This window comes from Capra hircus, chromosome 16 (assembly GCF_001704415.2).
Source record: "Capra hircus breed San Clemente chromosome 16, ASM170441v1, whole genome shotgun sequence".
NCBI classification, from domain to species: domain Eukaryota; kingdom Metazoa; phylum Chordata; class Mammalia; order Artiodactyla; family Bovidae; genus Capra; species Capra hircus.
In genome coordinates, this window is record NC_030823.1 from 54,161,765 (window position 1) to 54,184,824 (window position 23,060).

General features: G+C 39.5%; 1 protein-coding gene across 2 annotated transcripts in view; it reads left to right on the top strand.

The window, feature by feature from the left end:
• RABGAP1L (RAB GTPase activating protein 1 like) overlaps window positions 1-23,060 on the top strand; it is a 719,827-nt gene that overhangs the window by 154,341 nt on the left and 542,426 nt on the right. For both annotated transcript variants that reach the window (XM_018060617.1, XM_018060618.1), the window contains exon 11: window positions 16,717-16,858. In XM_018060617.1, coding sequence (XP_017916106.1) covers window positions 16,717-16,858 — 142 coding nt within the window. The remainder of the gene's footprint in view (window positions 1-16,716; window positions 16,859-23,060) is intronic.

The window sequence follows — 23,060 nt, forward strand, 5'->3', positions numbered from 1 at the left end:
ATACCCCCAAATAGAATTCATAATAAATTGAAGATACTCATGTCTTTAAACTATGGTGACATCACCTCAGTTCAGTTCAGTTCAGTTCAGTAGCTCAGTCGTGTCCGACTCTTTGTGACCCCATGAATTGCAGCATGCCAGGCCTCCCTGTCCATCACCAACTCCCGGAGTTCACTCAGACTCAAGTCCATTGAGTCCGTGATGCCATCCAGCCATCTCATCCTCTGTCGTCCCCTTCTCCTCCTGCCCCCAATCCCTCCCAGCATCAGAGTCTTTTCCAATGACTCAACTCTTCGCATGAGGTGGCCGAAGTACTGGAGTTTCAGCTTCAGCATCATTCCTTCCAAAGAAATCCCAGGGTTGATCTCCTTCAGAATGGACTGGTTGGATCTCCTTGCAGTCCAAGGACTCTCAAGAGTCTTCTCCAACACCATACTTCAAAAGCATCAATTCTTCAGCTCTCAGCCTTCTTCACAGTCCAACTCTCACATCCATACATGACTACTGGAAGAATCATAGCCTTGACTAGGCGGACCTTAGTCGGCAAAGTAATGTCTCTGCTTTTGAATATGCTCTGCAGGTTGGTCATAACTTTTCTTCCAAGGAGTAAGCGTCTTTTAATTTCATGGCTGCAATCACCATCTACAGTGATTTTGGAACCCCCCAAAATAAAGTCTGACACTGTTTCCACTGTTTCCCCATCTATTTGCCATGAAGTGATGGGACTGGATGCCATGATCTTTGTTTTCTGAATGTTGAGCTTTAAGCCAACTTTCTCACTCGCCTTTTTCACTTTCATCAAGGCTTTTTAGTTCCTCTTCACTTTCTGCCATATGGGTGGTGTCATCTGCATAGCTGAGGTTATTAATATTTCTCCCGGCAATCTCGATTCCAGCTTGTGTTTCTTCCAGTCCAGCATTTCCTACCTCTACATTAATAAATTGCTTAAGAAGTAATTTGATGAATTATTTTTTCTTTTTTTCTTATTACTAAAAATAAATGCTGTGCATTCCATCATCCATAAAGTGTTTATTGGCAGGATTCTTTCATAAGAAGGTTATCAGAATATAACCTTTGTAGTACTGTTTTTGTTTTGTTTTATACTTGCTAAAATCATTGAATAATTTTATGTTCTGCTGGTCCTATTTTCCCTGAAGTACTATAAGACATTCAGCTGTTACCATTTACTTTCAGGTTTGGTTTGCATTGTGCTATAGAGTGTATCTTACTATGAGACTACATCAAAGAAAATACAATTGAATAAAGCAGGTTTTCATTCTGGGTACTGAAATGAGAATAGATTGTTTATTATAGGCCTTCATCGAAAACTTGAATTATTAGTTGAGTTTAAAGAATTTATTCTGAAAATTTGTTGTTGTTGTTGTTGCTCAGTCACTAAGTCATGTCTGACTCTTTGTGACCCCATGAACTGCAGCACATGAGATTTCCCTGTCCTTCACTATTTTCTGGAGTTTGCTCAAACTCCAGTCCATTCATTTGGTGATGCCATCCAACCATCTCATCCTCTTGTTGTCTCCTTCTCCTCCTGCCTTCAATCTTTCCTGTTATCAAGGTCTTAAAAATTGGTGTTTTTAAGGTCTGAAAAATTAGTGTTTTCAGGTATGAAAAATTTGTGTTTTAAGTTTTGATATTATAAGCCAGAGAGGAGAGACTCCTTCACTATATATGTACTCTTTTGCAATGTATTTAAAAAGTAATGTCAGTTGTGAAGCAAGTGGTAAGCACCGTGACTTGGGTTCTTTTTATTAAGTACTAGCACCTCTCCCTTGTCTTTCATCTGTGTGGAGTTTAAGAAATCACACGTTACCAAGGCCATGTTACCAAGTGGCCTGTTAGTGAGGAGTAAGTGATCCTCTTATCTAAAGATTTAAATTCTTTTAGTGTGTTGAAAATTTAATAGATAAAAACAAAAGGCTTCTCACTTGAGAATAATGTGACAAGGGTATGATGGTGAACTAGCAACCTAATTGATATTTAAATAAGGAAATTTTGCTTATTTCATAGTCAAATATACTTTCTTAAGGTATAGATAATATTCTTGCACTTAAGACTATGGCATTGCTCTTAAAATAATAGTTGTTTGAAATGTTGAAATGAAATTATTTTCTCTGGACTGAGATAATTGATTTTGTTGCCAGTCACGGTGTGCAACATTCTTAGCTGTGTTGTCCTTCATAAAAATATTTTCTACTTTGCGCTGGTATCAAAATTTAGTAAAAATTGAAAACAGTAAAGTTATATTAGTGATAAAAGTGTGGAAGCATATGGAGATAGGAGCTTGGAAAAAGCACTTCAGTGAATTCAGTAATCTTTTATTTCATAAGTTAGGAATATTTATAAATAAGATAGTTTCAAGAAAAATAGCTGATTAGGTGAAATTATTGTAAAATAGACCTCAGTTCTCAAATGGTCAGCTGAGTCAGCAGCACTGAAAATGTGTAGGGGGTGGTTCTTAAGTCCTTCTTCATTTGTAGATTTATGATAAACTATAAAGAGCAATTGGAGGCAATTATAGAGAAAAAATAGTGTTATGAAGAAAGAAATATTTATATTCATTTTGAAGGTAATCTTAAGAAATGTTATTTACATTAGGTTGATTCAGGAAATGCAGAACATTTTGAGGCCAGTACAACATATTTTAATGTAGCTTGACATTTCTTGAAATACAAAACATATGTTGTAGAATTAGTCAGGTTTAAATAATTTAAACTGAGATTTCTGTAAGCACATCTGTTTATTATGAAGAACAAATTTTCTGGAAAAAATGGGTTGCTGATTATTATGGAGATTTTTAAACTCTAATAATAATAACACATGAAGTTATGCTTAGTTTTTGGAGCACCTGGCCTTAAATGACATAGTGAAATTTACATTTGATTGAGAAGGGGTCACTTATTCAGGTATAGAGATGTAGGTATATCATATATTTTGGATTTAGTACATGAAATGTTTTGAATTTTTATATGAAATAACTGTGACAGATAAACCCTTTCCTCAGTAAATAGTTAAAAAAAAAAAACCCTAAAACCTATTGGGAGTCCCTTTATGTCTGGAAGTTTCTTATTATAAACTAATAATGTGGGTTAGTAGTATTAGTGAATTTTTTTTCTAAAATTCTGTGGCATTTGGATTAGTGAATATAAACAGTTTTTAGTACAAATAATTCCATGGCTGTTGTAGTCAAGTTAATTCAAAGTTAATTTATAATATCTATTCTAGTGGCACAGTGAGAATAAGATATTTCAAATGACAACCTTATCCCCAAAGGAACTTTGTGTCACCTTCTATTAATAAGGAAATATATAAAAATTGCCATTTTACTTGGAGGGTTGTGATAAAAACTAGATAAAAATAATGTACAGAATTCTGTGGGGTTTAGAAAAGGGAGGGACCATAGCAGTAGAATGAAAGTCGTGGTTAAAAGAAGCCCCTTTGAGTATCTATGTGAGTCACGTTCTGTGATCACAGCAGAGAAGGAATATTTTAACGGTGGACAGAATTTCTCTTCTTCCCTTTTACATTCTTTGGCTGGCCTAATGCGTAAATAAATATAAGACAGATTAATAGGAGGAAAATTTAACTATGTGCTTGTGGGAGCCCCAGAAAGATATGAAGACTCAAAAGGCAGCTGGTAATTGAAGCTTATATTCAATCCTGAGCCAGGGAAAGGGGAGGGATCTGGGAATGCAAAGAGGAGGAAGGTCATTCACAGGAAGTGGGAGGAGATATTTGGGGAATTAAAAAAAAAATAACAGGTAGTCCTGTTATGCAGATAAGTTTCTTAGGTAAAAGGATATCTCTCTTAGTAGCTTTCTCCCTTTCTTATGTAAATTTAGGCAATTGAGGGAGAGATAGAAGAGCTTTCAAGAATCTGCTGAGTTTTGCTTGCCCTTAGCTCAAAATAGTAATCCTTACGTTTGTTACTGAACTCATGTTTAGCTGCTTGCCTCTCAATAGCCAATACTCATTGTTGGGAGAGGAAAGATTGCTTTAATAAGAGGACTGGCAACTGGGGAGAAGACGGACTCATGTCCAAGAACCATCTCCTGTGATTCTGCTTTGTTGTTGGCTCATGTCCGACTCTTTGAGACCCCATGGATTGAAGCCACTCCAGTCTTCCCTGTCCTTTGCCGTCTCCTGAAGTTTGCTCACACTCATGTCCATCAAGTGGGTGATGCCATCCAACCATCTCACACTCTGTTGCCCCCTTCTCCTCCTGCCTTCAGTCTTTCCCAGCATCAGGGGCTTTTCCAATGAGTCAACTCTTTGAATCAGGTGGCCAAAGTGTTGGAGCTTCAGCTTCAGCATCAGTCTTTTCAATGAACATTCTGGTCTTATTTCCTTTAGGATTGACTGGTTTGAGCTCCTTGCAGTCTAAGGGACTCTCAAGAGTCTTTTCCAATATCACAGTTCAAAAGCATCAATTCTTCAGTGCTCAGCTTTTTTTAGTCCAACTCTCATATCCATACTTGACTACTGGAAAAACCGTATTTTTGACTAGATGGTAATTCTTAATAAGAATTAAAGTGACGAGATACATTAAAGGAAGAAAATAAAAAGTTTAATAGCACATGTACATCAAGGCTTCCCAGGTGTTGTTAGTGGTAAAGAACTTGCCTGCCAATGCAGGAGACATAAAAGATGTGGGTTTGATCCCTGCACTGTAAAGATCCTCTGGAGGAGGGCATTGCAACCCACCTCAGTATTCTTGCTTGGAGAATCCCATGGACAGAGGAGCCTGGTGGGCTACAGTCTATAGGGTTACAAAGAGTTGGACACGACTAAGCAACTTAGCACAGCACATACATTGGAGAGACCCAGGAAAACTGAGTAATTCACCAAAATAGTCGAATCCCTCAACTTAAATACCATCTTCAGTTGAAGACAAAAGAGTATGTTGGGCAGAGTGTTTTTGGAAAAAAAGGTAGTTCATATGGATCTGGGAAAGCAAATGTTTGGTAAACAGATGTTTGCTGGCCTACGCAGTGACAACGGGACAGAGGGGACTCTAATCTCTAGGCCCTACTAAGTTTCCCCATCCCACCGAGCCTATATCCTTTGCAGGTTGTTGTAGCTCTGTTCCAGGAACAGGCCTGCTATCTAAATTTAAGCAGTGAGGGGGAAGGTCAAAGCTTTTTCCTGAGTCTCTTGGGCCTCGATTGCTTCCAACTCTAAATAATCTAAATTCCAAAGAGACATTTTGGGGTGGTAAATTTTGCCGGCCTACAAGGGGAAGTTATAGAGAAATGAGAAGCAGAGTCATAATGTCCAAGAGATAAGACTGGAGATCACTGTTAAGGAGAGAGGAAAAGCTTTTCTCTTGATAAGCTATTCTCCAGAGGCCACCATTCTGTTTTGTGTTTTTACTGGAGGCTTGCCTGAAGAAAAGGGTAGATTTTAGGGCATGACAAGAGTTCATCATAGCTCTCAGAAGCTCCTGTGGCTTGACCCTTATTAAAAGGAAGGGAGCCATCTCTTCTTTATTCTCTAGGAGAGCATTATCCAGGCTGGAGGTGGAAGTAGCTGCACTTTCTTAAATCTTTTCGTAGCTCAGGCCTCCTTTAGGCTTGTTTTGGGCTCTGGGCTAAAAACAGGTTTAATGTTAAAATAACTATTTTTTGCCCTCCTCCCAAATCTTTTCTTTCCTTTCAGGTGCCTTAACATTCTTTTCACTTGGAGGCAAAGCCTTTTTTATCAGTTAAAAAGCATAAGAGGAAGTTTCCCTTTTGAAGATGCATGTTGATTTAAACCTATTTAAAATATGATCGAGCATGAAATATTCCCTTGGTATCTCTAATTTTCTTGAAGAGATCTCTAGTCTTTCCCATTCTGTTGCTTTCCTCTATTTCTTTGCATTGATCGCCGAGGAAGCCTTTCTTATCTCTTCTTGCTATTCTTTGGAACTCTGCATTCAGATGCTTATATCTTTCCTTTTCTCCTTTGCTTTTCCCTTCTCTTCTTTTCCCAGCTATTTGTAAGGCCTCCCTAGACAACCATTTTGCTTTTTTGCATTTCTTTTCCATGGGGATGGTCTTGATCTCTGTCTCCTGTACAATGTCACGAACCTCATTCCATAGTTCATCAGGCACTCTGTCTATCAGATCTAGTCCCTTAAATCTATTTCTCACTTCCACTGTATAATCATAAGGAATTTGATTTAGGTCATACATGAATGGTCTAGTGGTTTTCTCTACTTTCTTCAATTTGAGTCTGAATTTGGCAATAAGGAGTTCATGATCTGAGCCACAGTCAGCTCCCGGTCTTGTTTTTGCTGACTGTATAGAGCGTCTCCATCTTTGGCTGCAAAGAATATAATCAATCTGATTTCGGTGTTGACCATCTGGTGATGTCTATGTGTAGAGACTTGTGTTGTTGGAAGAGGGTGTTTGCTATGACCAGTGCGTTCTCTTGACAAAACTCTATTAGTCTTTGCCCTGCTTCATTCTGTATTCCAAGGCCAAATTTGCCTGTTACTCCAGGTGTTTCTTGACTTCCTACTTTTGCATTCCAGTCCCCTATAATGAAAAGGACATCTTTTTTGGGTGTTAGTTCTAGAAGGTCTTGTAGGTCTTCAAAGAACCGTTCAATGTCAGCTTCTTCACGTTACTGGTTGGGGCATAGACTTGGATTACTGTGATATTGAATGGTTTGCCTTGGAAACGAACAGAGATCATTCTGTCATTTTTTTGATTGTATCCGAGTACTGCATTTTGGACTCTCTTGTTGACCATGATGGCTACTCCATTTCTTCTGAGGGATTCCTGCCCGCAGTAGTAGATATAATGGTCATCTGAGTTAAATTCACCCATTCCAGCCCATTTTAGTTTGCTGATTCCTAGAATGTCGACATTCACTCTTGCCATCTCCTGTTTAACCACTTCCAATTTGCCTTGATTCATGGACCTGACATTCCAGGTTCCTATGCAATATTGCTCTTTACAGCATCAGACCTTGCTTTTATCACCAGTCACATCCACAGCTGGGTATTGTTTTTGCTTTGGCTCCATCCCTTCATTCTTTCTGGAGTTATTTCTCCACTGATCTCCAGTAGCATATTGGGCACCTACCGACCTGAGGAGTTCCTCTTTCAGTATCGTATCATTTTGCCTTTTCATACTGTTCATGGGGTTCTCAAGGCAAGAATACTGAAGTGTTTTGCCATTCCCTTCTCCAGTGGACCACATTCTGTAAGACCTCTCCACCATGACCCGTCCATCTTGGGTGGCCCCACATGGCATGGCTTAGTTTCATTGAGTTAGGCTAGTCTACGGTCCATGTGATTAGATGGACTAGTTTTCTGTGATTATGGTTTCAGTGTGTCTGCCCTCTGATGCCCTCTAGCAACACTTACTGTCTTACTTGGGTTTGTCTTACATTGGATGTGGGGTATCTCTTCACGGCTGCTCCAGCAAAGCACAGCCCCTGCTCCTTACCTTGGATGAGGAGTATCTCCTCAAAACCGCCCCTCCTGACCTTGAACATGGAGTAGCTCCTCTCGGCCCTCCTGCACCTGCACAGCCACTGCTCCTTGGACGTGGGGTTGCTCCTCTCGGCTTCCTCCCCATGGCCGAGAGGAGCAACCCATACCAGAAATGGTATGCACCTAACAGAAGCAGAAGATACTTTAAGAAGAGGTGGCAAGAATAAACAGAAGAATTGTACAAAAAAGATCTTCATGACCCAGATAATCACGATGGTGTGATCACTTACCTAGAGCCAGACATCCTGGAATGTGAAGTCAAGTGGGCCTTAGAAAGCATCACTACGAACAAAGCTAGTGGAGGTGATGGAATTCCAATTGAGCTATTTAAAATCCTGAAAGATGATGCTGTGAAAGTGCTGCACTCAATATGCCAGCAAATGTGAAAAACTCAGCAGTGGCCACAGGACTGGAAAAGGTCAGTTTTCATTCCAATCCCAAAGAAAGGCAATGCCAAGGAATGCTCAAACTACCGCACAATTGCACTCATCTCACACGCTATTAAAGTAATGCTCAAAATTCTCCAAGCCAGGCTTCAGCAATATGTGAACTGTGATCTTCCAGATTTTCAAGCTGGTTTTCTAAAAGGCAGAGGAACCAGAGATCAAATTGCCAGCATCCACTGGATCATCGAAAAAGCAAGAGAGTTCCAGAAAAACATCTATTTCTGCTTTATTGACTATGCCAAAGCCTTTGACTGTGTGGATCACAATAAACTGTGGAAAATTCTGAGAGAGATGGGAATACCAGACCACCTCACCAGCCTCTTGAGAAACCTATATGCAGGTCAGGAAGCAATATTTAGAACTGGACATGGAACAACAGACTGGTTCCAAATCGGCAAAGGAGTACGTCAAGGCTGTATATTGTCACCCTGCTTATTTAACTTCTATGCAGAGTACATCATGAGAAACGCTGGGTTGGAGGAAGTACAAGCTGGAATCAAAGTTGCCGGGAGAAATATCAGTAACTTCAGATATGTAGATGACACCACCCTTATGGCAGAAAGTGAAGAAGAACTAAAGAGCCTCTTGATGAAAGTGAAAAAGGAGAGTGAAAAAGTTGGCTTAAAGCTCAACATTCAGAAAACGAAGATCATGGCATCTGGTCCCATTACTTCAAGGGAAATAGATGGGGAAACAGTGGAAACAGTGTCAGACTTTAATTTTTTGGGCTCCAAAATCACTATTGATGGTGATTGCAGCCATGAAGTTAAAAGACGCTTACTCCTTGGAAGGAAAGTTATGACCAACCTAGATAGCATATTGAAAAGCAGAGACATTACTTTGTCAACAAAGGTCCATCTAGTCAAGGCTATGGTGTTTCTAGCAGTCACGTATGGATGTGAGAGTTGGACTATAAAGAAAGCTGAGCGCTGAAGAAATGATGCTTTTCAACTGTGGTGTTGGAGAAGACTCTTGAGAATCCCTTGGAGTGCAAGGAGATCTAACCAGTCCATTCGAAAGGAGATCGGTCCTTGGTGTTCTTTGGGATGAATGATGCTAAAGCTGAATCTCCAGTACTTTGGCCACCTCATGCGAAGAGCTGACTCATTGGAAAAGACTCTGATGCTGGGAGGAATTGGGGGCAGGAGGAGAAGGGGACGACAGAGGATGAGATGGCTGGATGGCATCACCGACTCAATGGATGTGAGTTTGAGTGAATTCCAAGAATTGGTGATGGACAGGGTGGCCTGGTGTGCTGCAGTTCATGGGGTATCATAGAGTCGGACACAACTGAGCGACTGAACTGAACTGAAAGTATGATAAGTTAGGGGAGGGATCAGTTGGGAATTTGTGATTAGCTGATTGTACTACATATAAATTAGATAAAAAGCAAAGAACTACTGTATAGCACTGGCTTCCCTTGTGTCTCAGCTGGTAAAGAATCCGCCTACAATGCAAGAGACTTGGCTTTGATCCCGGTGTTGGGAAGATCCCCTGGAGAAGGGAAAGTCTACCCACTCCAGTATTCTGGCCTGGAGAATCCCATGGACTCTATAGTCCATGGAGTTGCAAAGAGTCAGCCTCAACTGAGTGACTTTCACTTCAGTTCACTGTATAGCATGGGGAACTATATTCAATATTTTTTAATAAGCTATAATGGAAAAGAATTCGAAAAAGAATATGTATACATGTATATACCACATGTATACATGTATATGCACTCATATATATGCATAAAACTGAATCACTTTACTGTATATGTGAAACATATAAATCAACTATACTTCTACTGAAAGAATACAATCTGTTTGTAAATTACCAAGACTATGTCATGTGAAGGATGTTATTGTGGTAGCTGTTTTGCAATATATCAGTTCAGTTCAGTCGCTCAGTCGTGTCCTATCCTTTTCGACCCCATGAGCTGCAGCACCCCAGGCCTCCCTGTCCATCACCAACTTCCAGAGTTCACTCAAACTCACGTCCATCGAATTGGTGATGCCATTCAGCCATCTCATCCTCTGTCGTCCCCTTCTCCTTCTGCCCCCAACCCCTCCCAGCATCAGAGTGTTTTCTAATGAGTCAACTCTTCGCATGAGGTGGCCAAAGTACAGGAATTTCAGCTTTAGCATCATTCCTTCCAAAGAACACCCAGTACGGATCTCCTTTAGAATGGACTGGTTGGATCTCCTTGCACTCCAGGGAACTCTGAAGAGTCTTCTCCAACACCACAGTTCAAAAGCATCAATTCTTCGGCACTCAGCTTTCTTCACAGTCCAAGTCTTACATCCATACATGACCACTGGAAAAACGATAGCCTTGACTAGACGGACCTTAGTTGGCAAAGTAATGTCTCTGCTGTTGAATATGCTATCTAGGTTGGTCATAACTTTCCTTCCAAGGAGTAAGCATCTTTTAACTTCATGGCTGCAGTCACCATTTGCAGTGATTTATTATGGTGTATAGCTTAAATTTGGTGCATTTTTCTACATTGTATAGTTAATATGCATAGGACTCTTTGCTGTATTTATTTATTATCCATTTGATTTCATGAAGTATGTAGTGATACCCATGCTTTTGTTCCTGGTATTGATAATTTGTATCTTCTTTCTTTTTTGTTTTATGAATTTAGCTAGAGGTTTATCAATTTATTGATCTTTGTAAAGAAACTACCTTTAGATTCCATTGATTTTAAATTTTTTGTGTCCCCAGTTTTATTGATTTGTGCTGTTATCCTTATTATTATTATTTTACTTCTGTTTGCTTTATTTTGCACTTCTTTTCCTCGTTTCTTAAGGCGCACATTTAGATTATTGATTTTTGGATGGCTCATTTGAAATAGATAGATTTATATCTCTAAATTGTAGATGTATCCCACTAATTTTCACTTGTTGTATTTTCATTTTTGTTCAGTTCAAAATATTTTCTTCTTTGAGTTTTCCTCTTTGACCCATGGAGTGTTTAGCAGTGTGTTATTTCTAAGTATCTCGGGATTTTTCAGACATATTTCTGGTGTTGATTTTTAGTTTGATTATATTATGGTCACTAAACATTATTTAGTTAAGTGTAAAAAAATTTCTTAAAGTTTGTTTTATAACCCAGGGCATGATTTGTTTTGGTGAATGTTCCATGTGCATTTGAAAAGAATGTGTATTCTTCTGTTATTGAATGGAGTGATGTATAATATCAGATCCTATTGTTGATGATGTACAGTTCTTCTAAACATAGCTAAATTTTCATATACTTCTTTTCATTTCTGTGAGAGGAGTGTTGATGTTTCCAGTTGTAAATGTGGATTTGTCCATCTCTCTTCATTTCTGTGAATTTTTTGCTTCATATATTTGAGAGCCTGTTGTTAGCTACATATGTTTATAAGATTCTTATATATTCTTGTTGCTGCTGCTGCTGCTGCTAAGTCGCTTCAGTTGTGTCCGACTCTGTGCGACCCCATAGAAGGCAGCCCACCAGGCTCCCCTGTCCCTGGGATTCTCCAGGCAAGAACACTGAAGTGGGTTGCTATTTCCTTCTCCAATGCAGGAAAGTGAAAAGTGAAAGTGAAGTTGCTCATTCGTGTCCGACTCTTCGCGACTCCATGGACTGCAGCCTACCAGGCTCCTCCGTCCATGGGATTTTCCAGGCAAGAGTACTGGAGAGGGGTGCCATCGCCTTCTCCGATAAAGGACACTACCCTGTTGGCTCAGATGGTAAAGTGTCTGTCTCCAATGCGGGAGACCTGGGTTCGATCCCTGGGTCGGGAAGATTCCCTGGAGAAGGAAATGGCAGTCCACTCCAGTACTCTTGCCTGGAAAATCCCATGGACGGAGGAGCTTGGTGCAGGCCACTGTCCATGGGGTCGCAAAGAGTCGGGCACAATTGAGCGACTTCACTTCACTTCTGCTTTCTTTTGATAGGTGTTTTCATGGTATATCTTCTAACCTCATTATACTTTCAACTTTTCCTGTCACTGTATTTAAAGTGCCTTTTTTGGTAAACAGATTATAATTGTGTCTTGTTTTCAACATAACCTGAGAATTATGTTTTTAAATTGTTACATTTAGGCAATTTATGTTTAGCATAACTATTGATATGTTTACATATAAGTTTACCATTTTATTATTTATTCTCTGCTAGTTTGTTTTTTACATTTCTTTGTTTCTCCTTTGCTGCCATCTTTCGGATTATTTGAATGTTTGATTAGTATTTTCTTTTTCTTTTAATTATTTTTTAACTGAACGATAGTTGCTTTACAGAATTTTGTTGTTTTCTGTCAAAGCTCAACATAAATTACCTATAGGTATACATATATCCTCTCCCTTTTCAACCTCCCTCCCATCTTCCTCCCCATCCCACCCCTCTAGGTTGATACAGAGCCCCTATTTGAGTTTCCTGAAACATACAGAAAATTCCCCTTGGCTATCTATTTTATATATAGTAATGTAAGCTTCTATGTTACTCTCTTCCTACATCTCACCCTCTCCTCCCCTCTCCCCATGTCCATGAATCTGTTCTCTATATCTGTTTCTCCATTGCTGCCCTGCAAATAAATTCTTTCGTACCAGTTTTCTAGTTTCTGTATATATATATGTGTTAGTATATGATATTTCTCTTTCTCTTTCTGATTCACTTCACTCTATAATAGGCTCTAGGTTCATCCACCTATTAGAACTGACTCACACGATTTCCTTTTTTATGGCTGGGTAATATTCCATTGTGTATGTGTACCACTACTTCTTTATCCATTCATCTGTCGATGGACATCTAGGTTGCTTCCATGTTCTAGCTATTGTAAATAGTGCTGCAATGAACAATGAGATACATGTGCCTTTTCCAGTTTTGATTTTCTCAGGGTATATGCCAAGGAGTGGGATTGCTGGGTCATATGGTGGTTTTAGTCCTCTGGTGGTTTTAGTCCTAGTTTTTTAAGGAATCTCTATACAGTCTTCCATAGTGGCTATATCAATTTACATTCCCACCAACAGTGCAAGAGCATTCCCTTTTCTCTACACACTCTCCAGCATTTACTGTTTGTACACTTTTTGATGATGGCCATTCTGACTGGTGTGAAGTAATACCTCATCGTAGTTTTGATTTGCATTTCTCTAACAATGAGCAATGTTGAGTGTCTTTTCATGTGTTTGTTGGCAAATGTCTAACAAAGGTCACATTTCTTCTTTAGAGAAATGTCTGTTTACATCTTTTCCCCACTTATTGATTGGGTTGTTTGTTTTTCTGGTATTGAGGTGTATGAACTGCTTGTATATTTTGAAAATTAATTCCCTGTCATTGTTTCATTTGCTATTATTTTCTTCTATTCTGAATGTTGTTTTTTCACCTTGCTTATAATTTCCTTTGCTGTGCATAAGCTTTTAAGTTTAATCAGGTCCTACTTGTTTACTTTTGTTTTTATTTCCATTACTCTAGGAGGTGGGTCATAGAGGATCTTGGTTTGATTTATTTCATTGAGTATTCTGCCTATGTTTTCCTCTAAGAGTTTTATAGTTTCTTGTCTCACATTTAGGTCTTCAGTCCGTTTCTAGTTTATCTTTGTGTATGGTGTTAGGAAGTGGTCTAATTTCATTCTTTTTCATGTAGCTGTCCAATTTTCCCAGCACCATTTGTTGAAGAGGCTGTCTTTGCCCCATTGTATATTCTTGCCTCCTTTGTCAAAAATAAGATACCCATAGGTGCTTGGGTTTATTTCTGGGCTTTCTATCTTGTTCCATTGGTCTACATTTCTGTGTTTGTGCCAGTACCATACTGTCTTGATGAGTGTAGCTTTGTAGTGTAGTCTGACAACAAAAAGGTTGATTTCTCCAGCTCCATTGTTTAGGATCAGAATCAGGGTAGTTGACGGCTAGGGCAGCAGGAAATATAGTTCTCTAGAAGGGTATGGCTATCATTATTGACCAGTACACTCCAGTATTATTGCCTGGAGAACCTCCCTGACAGAGAAGCCTGGGAGGCCACAGTCTGCAGGGTTGCAAAGAGTCGGACACAGCAGAAGACATCCCACATGCATAGATGGAAGACTTTTTTTTTTTTTTTTTTTGCCTGTGGCAGCTGTGCCCCAGTGAGGGTTGAGTGTGAAGGTGGCGCAGCTGTTCAGGTCGTGGGGACCCTGGTGGCACTAAGTGTGCAGGGACACGGACTGCCTCAGCTGCAGGAGTTTTGGCCCTATCAGAGTTTTTTTGGAGCCTCTGGTAGCTGATGATCAGAAGGCCTCTTTGGCTAGTCTTTCTCCGTAGCTCCACCCATTCAGGCAGTTAGAGGGTTCCTGTGCCTGGGGTCCTTTTCTGTTGTTCAGTGTGTCAGGCATATAGAGAGTCGCCCCCTGGCTGGGGTCCTACCCTGTAGTTTGGTGCGTCAGGCACTTGATGGGCCAGGCTCTGTATTGTTCTGCTGCTGATGCTGGCCTATGGGGAGAGAGAGGCTATGGTGATGACTCCATGCACTATGCTTGACTCAGCAGTATGGCCTTGCTTCCATGGCTGCCTGGCTTTCCTCCACGGGCATTTCCCACCACAGTCTCCTCCCTCACATCCCCTTGGTCCAATTCTCCACAGTCAAGATGAGCCCTCGCCCTGTGATTGCTCCGCAATCCCTAAGCTCCAGCTCCCAGCTGCTGCCCCTTCTAGAGGACCTGCATCCCTGTCTGGGGTATATATGGCTGCAGCAAGGACCGTCTGATTCTCATTCCATTTAGGCTGCCACAGATCAGCTATTTCACTCTCAGCCTTAAATGTTTCTCCTCTGACTCAGACAACTGCCTTGATGTGGGGATCGGACCCCTGCTTCACTTTCCCACCCACCAAGGGTAGGTCCAGTCCTTGTAACACTCCTGTTTTTCCTTCTAGTTCCTCCATCCTTCCGAGTTTTGCGTGATTCTATATCTTCTTCTCTGCTGCTCAGCTACTCCTGTCCGCTCTCAGCTGGTATTCTGCATGCACTTCTGTGTCTGAAGGTGTATTCCTGATGTATCTATGGAGAGAGTACCTACTCCTTTGCCATCTTGTTTTCTAGTATTTCATTTTTATTGTATTTCTTTATATAATTACTTTGGTTGTTGCTTTAGGGATTGAGATCTTTGTTTCCTGAATATAGTAGAATTACAAAAAAAAAATGTTCGATTTAAACCTAACCACATAATTTTTCATGGCTGTCTTCTTTTTTTTTCCATGTTTAATGCAGTGGACATTTTTACCTTTTATTATTTGCTAAATGGCTTGAAAATGGGCCTGAAATTTGATTTATTGTTCAGAAGAAATTCTTGAAAAGAATGAATAATTAAAGTAGTTATGTTTTTGTAATTTAAATGAATTACAGTACAGGTAGGTATTTGAGATGATTATACCTCTCTATATGCCTGTACTATTCTTATTTTGTGTTCTTTAGAGTGTAGTAAAATGGTGTAAAAACTAAGATAACAATAGCAATAAAAATGTGTCACACTCTAAGTTTATGTTCTAAGTATTATTATATTTAATCTCCATAATAAATGAGATGGTCTATTTTGGTTTTATTGATAAGAGGTACTGTGCCTCAGCAAAGTATTTTGTCCAAGACCACACTCTTAACTTGTAGTGAAATTTGAATTCAGACTCAGGTCTATTTGACTTTAAAAGTCATGTTTTACCATTAGTCTAATCATTGATTCCACAGATATTTTTGAATACTTACTATGTGTCAGGTACCATATTGTTTCTGATTGAAAGTCAACATGATCTCTGCCCATATGATACTTCCTCTGTTGTGGATGAGATAGCCACTAAACAAATATAATAAAAATATAATGTGTAGTTATAGTAAATGCATTGAGAGAGAAGGAAAAGTTATGATGAGAACCGAAAACGGGAATTTAGATTCTTTGTAGAAGTAACATTGAGGGCAGGAGGAGAAGGAGGTGACAGAGGATGAGACTGTTGGATGGCATCACTAACTCAATGGACGTGAGTTTGAGAAAACTTAGGGAGATAGTGTAGGACAGGGAAGCCTGGCATCAGCAGTGCATGGGGTCTCAAATAGTGGACTCGACAAAGCCAGTGAACAATAGAAGTAACATTAAGAAATAAGGATCCAGTATTGATGGTAGTTAGCAAAGAGTAGGAGGAAAAGCTGTATTGTCAGAGAGAAAAAGATATCCCAAGGCCTTGGGCGGGTGAAAAAAGAAAAAGTTCTCAGAACTGAAACAAGGCCAGAGTGGCTGAAGAATAGTATTGGAACAGTCTTTGAATATGAGATGAGGCTCATGAGAGAGGCAAGGTTCAGTTTATCTAGGACTTTGTAGGCCATGCTAAGTTGGTTAATTAGTGATTGCCTTGGAAATTTTCCTCCTTAAAAAAAGGACATTTAGAATGTAAGCCATTTGTAAGGTGAAAACTACCTACTTCCATGAATTAGTTGATGGATATAGCTGGTATCTCTTTATCTCAGAGCAAGGTAGTCAACCCTAAGAATCCAGCATCACTTGCCTATCTGTCTGCCCTGGAATGTGTGGTGTCTTAGGTTTTTCTGATAAAAGAAATTGAGATTTTTTTCAGATGGTTAATAGGTTTTATTGTATTGGTTAAAATAATACTGAAAGAACCATACATTTAGAATGTAATGTCAACATTGCACTTGAAAGATTTTTGTCAACTTCAGACATGCTGTAGATCAAGCATGACATGCTGCTCTTCTTCATTTTAGCTCTTTTTAATGACCATTGAAATACACCATTTTTCAGTGTTTCCTTCAGATTTCTAATGTTTAAATACGTTTTTATATCTTTCTCAGTCTGAGGGGAAAGGCCATACCAATGCTGGGGATGCAATATATGAGGTGGTGAGTCTACAGCGAGAGTCTGAGAAGGAGGATCCAGTCACTCCTACTAGTGGAGGGGGCCCATTGTCACCCCAGGAGGATGAAGCAGAAGAGGGTAAGAAATGAAACTTACTCAGTTTCTTCACTTTACATAGCTGCTTTACTTGTATCCTCACAGATGTGTGTGTGTGTGTGTGTGTGTGTGCACGCGCGTGTGCGTGTGCATCTCTCTAAGCAGTAGGGGGAGGAGTGGTGTTTCTTTGTAGTCTCTGCTACTTTTAGACTAGATTCTACTAGATGCAGAAGAGAATTTGGTCCATTTGGTTCCTTGGTTGTGTACTCCTAAGTGCAACTTAAACAGTTATTTAAATTTGACAGCTTAAGTTTGCTGTCTTGCACGTTTGAAGTGTTCAATGAGAAGTTTCAAATTCTCCTAAGTGTTTTTAGAATTTCAGTGGTTAATGTCATGTCCTGCTCCTCATTTGACATGATTCAGTTTTGGTTTGTTTATTGTTGTTGCTTTATCACTTACCATTCACTTTTTTGAAACGCTAGCAGTTACCTGCTTTGTTTACTGCATGAATCCTGCTGAAAGTTGCTAACCAATCTCGTGAGAGTCATACTTCATTTGGCTCTGTGCTCAGTACTTTTTATAGAAACCAGAGCTAAATGATGGATCTTTACTTTCAACCATTATATTATCTGCTTATACGAAAGTGAAAGTGATAGGGTTTATTAAAAGAAAGTTTCTTTATATCATCTTTGCCATCTGTTTATCCTTCTTGTCAAGACTCTATTCAAATCTGTTGTCCTTCCTAACATTGGGTTATTTGTCTTCTTGTTGATTTTTAAGCTTTCTTAAATACACTGGTAAAGGTCCTTTACCTGGAGGAGGAAATGCCAACCTACTCCAATATTTTTGACTGGAAAATCCCCATGGACAGAAGAGCCTAGCAGGCTGTATAGTCCATTGGGTTGCCAAGAATTGGACATGACTGAAGCGACTTAACACACACAGAGGTCCTTTGTTGGATGTGTTTTACAGATATTTTCTCCCACTCTGTAGTTTGCCTTTTCACTTTCTGAACAATGTCTTTTGAGAAATGAAAGATTAATTTTTGTGAAGTCGAATTTGTCAGTTTCTTTCTTCTTTTTTTTTTTCGCTGTGCGCTGTGTCTTGTGGGACCTTAGTTCTCTGACTAGGGATTGAACCTGGACTGCCTGCCATAGAAGTTCAGAGTCCTAACCACTGAACTGCCAGGGAATTCCCTGTCAGGTTTCTTTTTTTTTCTTTTTTCCCCCATTAATGATGTGTCTTTGAACCATTTAAATTTTTACATGTAGTTGGAAGTAGAGTCCTTTTTTTTTTTTTCACTCAGAAAACATTTATTATCTCATGGTTTCTGTGGGTCATGAATTAGGCTTGTATGGTCAGTTGTGGCTTCATGTTTGTTATGGAGAGTCAGATATTATTTGAGGGATTTAGTTATTCGAAGATGACATTGATGGGGCTGAAAGCTTGAGGAAGCTTCCAAGGGGTTGATTCATAATAGCTGCCCAAATGATGCTGGCAGTTGGTCAAGATACTTCACTTTCTCTCCACATAGGCCTCCCACTAGTGCTGCTTGGGTGTCAGTGTGGTACAGTGGTGAGCTCTCCCCAGACATCAGTCCAGGGAACTAAGGTGGAAGTTGCAATGCCTGTTATATCTTAGCCTTGGAGTCGCAGAATATTATTTCCATAGTATTAATCTGCTTTGTGGTATACAATGTAGTTGCTATTTAATAGACTTACCATGCATTTTGTCTGACATATTATTACTCCATGCCATTCAAGTCTTGGAAAGGTATTTTTTGATCCAGTGAAAATTTAGGGCTCATGAGGTTTGAAAGTTGTGTATATGTGCAATGTAAGGGAAGAACCATTTACTTACGGAAAATAACATAATTAGACAACTGATACATTTAGAAGTAAATGGCAAACTAAATGATCCCAATTTTGACTTGTTATTAATCAGCAAAATGTTTGGAGACGTTCACTGCCAGGATCTGAAAGTCCTGTACGAAGTATTGGAGGTTCATCATTTTCTAGTCTTAGCAAGAGAGCTGACTTGGGCTCCAACTTTATTTTTGATGCAGCTCTTTTGACAAAGTTCATTCGTTGCAGGTGTGTCAAAATGGCTGCCTCAGCATATGGGGAACGAGGGGCAGAAGAGATGTGAGAATATTCCTGCGGTAAAAGCAACAAGGCTTATAGCTGAATTGGATGTCAGAGGCAGCAGAAAGAAGAGAAGGGAAGAGAAAGAATCGTAGATTAAATCTAGGTTTCTAGGCTAGGTGACTGGATGATGTTGATGCCAGCAAACAAGATAGGAATACCTGGGAAGAGTGGGTGTGGGCTGGGGGTATGATACATTCAGTTTCAGATAGTGATGGATTTGAGCTCACTGTGGAACATTGAAGTACAGCTATTTTTCAGTGATTAGAAATCGTCTTATATTGTGAGAGAAGTTTTAACAACTGGAGGTAAAGGTTTGAGGGTCATCAGTGTGAAGCAATGATAACTGGCTGAAATTTCTTTGAGAGAACATGTGGGAGGGGTGGGTTAATAGTAGAGTTTTGAGAGATCACTAACATTTAAGAGTCGATGCAGGAAGAGAAAGTCCAACTAAAAGATCTGCAGAAGAAATGATCAGAACAGTAGGAGGAGCACTAAAACAAAGTAGTAATGGATCAAGGAGTGGAGATTCAAAAGGAGAAAATGATGTTGCGGTATTGACAAACGGAGCAAGGAGATTCAGTATAATAAGGAACAGGATTGTTCGTTGGATTGGGTAAATCTGAGAGGCTACTGGGTACCTCTGTGGGCCATTTTAATAAAGCTGGAAAAGAAGCCTTCTTACACTGGACTGAGGAATGACTAGAGGTGAGAAAGGGATGTTTTAAATACTTTTCAGACTATTTTTTCAAGAAAGTCAGTGGAGAAGAAGAGGAAAGAGCCTGGACTTTAAAACATTGAGTTGCATGTGGCCACAAAAGGGCATTTTTAGGGTGTAAGAGATTTGGGTTCATCTGTAGTAGGGAAGGGAGAGCTAAAAATAGTTACCCACCCAACACTTACGGGTGCAGTTTCCTAGCAGGCTTCCTGTGGCTTTACAAATGCTGTTTACTCTGCTTAGAGACTTTTTCTTCTTAAGGCCACCTGAGTAAGTTCTTCAACAAAGACATGTTAACAGTCAAAAGAAAATAGTGATTTTAGTATACAGGCAGTTTCCATATGTAGCAATGTTTAAAAATATTTTCTATGATATTTTTTTATTAGGTTGCTCAGGCAAATTATGTTTAAAATGTATTCAATGCAGGAATGGCTTGAGTGAGAAGCTTGGCAAATCTGCTTATGAAAAAGCTATCATAAATGTCAATAAAATTGTCAAAAAACAGGCAGTGAAGGACTTGAGAAGGTGATCAAATTATATAAAAATATGGAGAAAGCATTTATTCAAGAAAAACCACTGAGCCTTGAGTGAGAACTGTGAATGGTGTTTTAGTACTTGAGGCATCTCCTGTTCTGCTCATTCCCACCACTGGCTTATTATCATGGTGGTTTTGCTAGGATGGGGCGAGCTGTAAAAACTGGTAGCTTTGCTTTCACCTCAGGAGGGGTTTACTCGATTTGGAGCAAATGTAGAAAAAGCACACATCTCTGGAACATTATTGGAAACAATAGCAATTTTTTTTTTTAAATGGCAAATGAATGTGAAGACATTCTTCCAAAGGAGATTTAAGGAATGACTGGGCCTCATTAGTTCTGCATATCACTGGTGGTCAGGGAGGTTGTGTATACATGCAAGGCTGCACACACACTCAGGCAGATTAGAGAGGGTCCTAGCTATTCACAGATATATGCTGGACATGAGGCCTTGCACATGTACAGTGGTTTTGCTTCTTTTCTGTTCTATGAAAAGAACGTGTTCCAGGTGGAGTAAATGGCCGAAGGCTCATCTTCCCTGTAGGCTTCCCCTGTGAGCAAGTGGCAGTTCCTGGGCTCTGGATCTCAGAATCCAGAATCTACTCTCTTTCTGGTGCTATCATTTCTTGGACTGGATTATTGCAGTACCTCCTAACGGGTCTCCTGCATTGCACCCTTGTTCACTCCCCCTTTGTCTGTGGTTCTGCACTAGCCATAGTCGCCCTTTTGAAATTGGTCAGATTACATTTCTTCTCTTCTAAAAATCCTCCATTGGCTTTTCATTTTGCTTGCCAAAGTTCTTTACCATGGTTTACAAGGCCGTATGTGACTTTGCTTTCTGATCTTAACCTTTCTGACCTCATTCGCTGTCACTTTCTGCCCCACAAATTCCACCCTTGTCCTTTGCTCTCCTTCACAGTTCAGTTCAGTTGCTCAGTCGTGTCCGAATCTTTGTGACCCTGTGAACTGCAGCACGCCAGGCCTCCCTGTCCACCACCAACTCCGGGAGCCTACCCAAACTTATGTCCGTTGAGTCAGTGATGCCATCCAGCCATCTCATCCTCTGTCGTCCACTTCACCTGCCCTCATCTTTTCCAGCATCAGGGTCTTTTCAAATGAGTCAGCTGTTTGCATCAGGTGGCCAAAGTATTGGAGTTTCAGCTTCACCATCAGTCCTTCCAATGAACACCCAGGACTGATCTCTTTTAGGATGGAGTGGTTGGATCTCCTTTCAGTCCAAGGGACTCTCAAGAGTCTTCTCCAACACCACAGTTCAAAGGCATCAATTCTTCAGTGCTCAGCTTTCTTTATAATCCAGCTCTCACATCCATACATGACTACTGGAAAAACCATAGTCTTTACTAGATGGACCTTTGTTGACAAAGTAATGTGTCTGCTTTTTAATATGCTTCCTAGGTTGGTCATAACTTTCCTTCCAAGGAGTAAGCGTCTTTTCATTTCAGGGCTGCAAACACCATCTGCAGTGATTTTGGAGCCCAGAAAAATAAAGTCAGCCACTGTTTCCACTGTTTCCCCATCTATTTTCCATGAGGTGATGGGACGGGATACCATGAACTTAGTTTTCTGAATGTTGAGCTTTAAGCCAACTTTTTCACTCTCCTCTTTCACTTTCGTCAAGAGGCTCTTTAGTTCTTCACTTTCTGTGTCCTTCACAGACACTGCTATGATCTGCCCCTGGGCTGTTGCACTTGCTATTCCCCTTGGAAGGATACCTTGTTTCCTGGATTGCCAAATGAGTCTCTCCCTCCTCTTTAATAAGTATCACCTTCTCAGTGAAATTTTTGCCTTCTGAGTAAACAGCATGAATAATAATAAATGAAGGAATAAATAAAAGTAAATATATTTATCACAAAGATTACAGAATAAATTAATATGTTTACTTTTACATTGCTTCAAGATGATTTCATACTGAGAAAGACTAGAAAAATGGAAATAACATTTCTGAAATTGTACTTGAAAATGTGAAAACATAAATAAAATTTTCAAGTTCTCATTCTTATATATGATTTGAATAAGAACAAGTCATCAGAATTCTATTTTTCCCTAAAATTTTTTACTTCTGTTCTTAACAAGTTTTCACTGTTTGAGATGTCAGCTTGTCTTTTGAAAATCTATTAGCCATCACCCATATTAAAAAAGCTACAGAATCACAGAGTAGGAAGTAATAGTTTCTTTTATAGATGAGACATTTCATACATTTTCAATACACTTTATTATTAGTTCTATAATTGACATTTCTGTCAACGCAGATATCAAAAGTTAGAGCTGGAGGTGGCATAGAAATGTTTTCCTGCTGGGGGGATTTGGAGTATTCTTTTATTTAATTATTTTCAGCAATTTGCCTGTCAAAGCAAAAGTGGAAGTTCAAGTCACTAAATTGTCTTACCTTAGCCTGTAATTTAACTAAAAAGGGATGCAGACTTTAAAGGACTAAAATGGCTCTTAATTTCCTGGGACAGATCTAAAGTAAAATGAATTAAAGTATCTTTGCATATTTTTCAAATGTGGTTCAAAAAATGAAGTGTGTTAAAGGGAATTAATTTGAATGCAAGGAATCTTTGCAGAGAGTTAGGTCCATCAATGCAATTGCCATAGGGATTATTTTTTAACAACCTTGTCACCTTTGTATACTCCTTCATGTTCTGAATTGTTCCTGCTTTTGAAACTTGAGGTACACTTGATACTGCTTCATTTGGTTTTCAAGCTGACTTTCTGTTTGTTGACCTCAGACTTGTATTTAGTTACTTATAACATGGATGGTAAATTATAAGAAGACAATAGATGGCAAATACAGGGTGATTTCCTTTAAGACACATGCCCAAGTAATT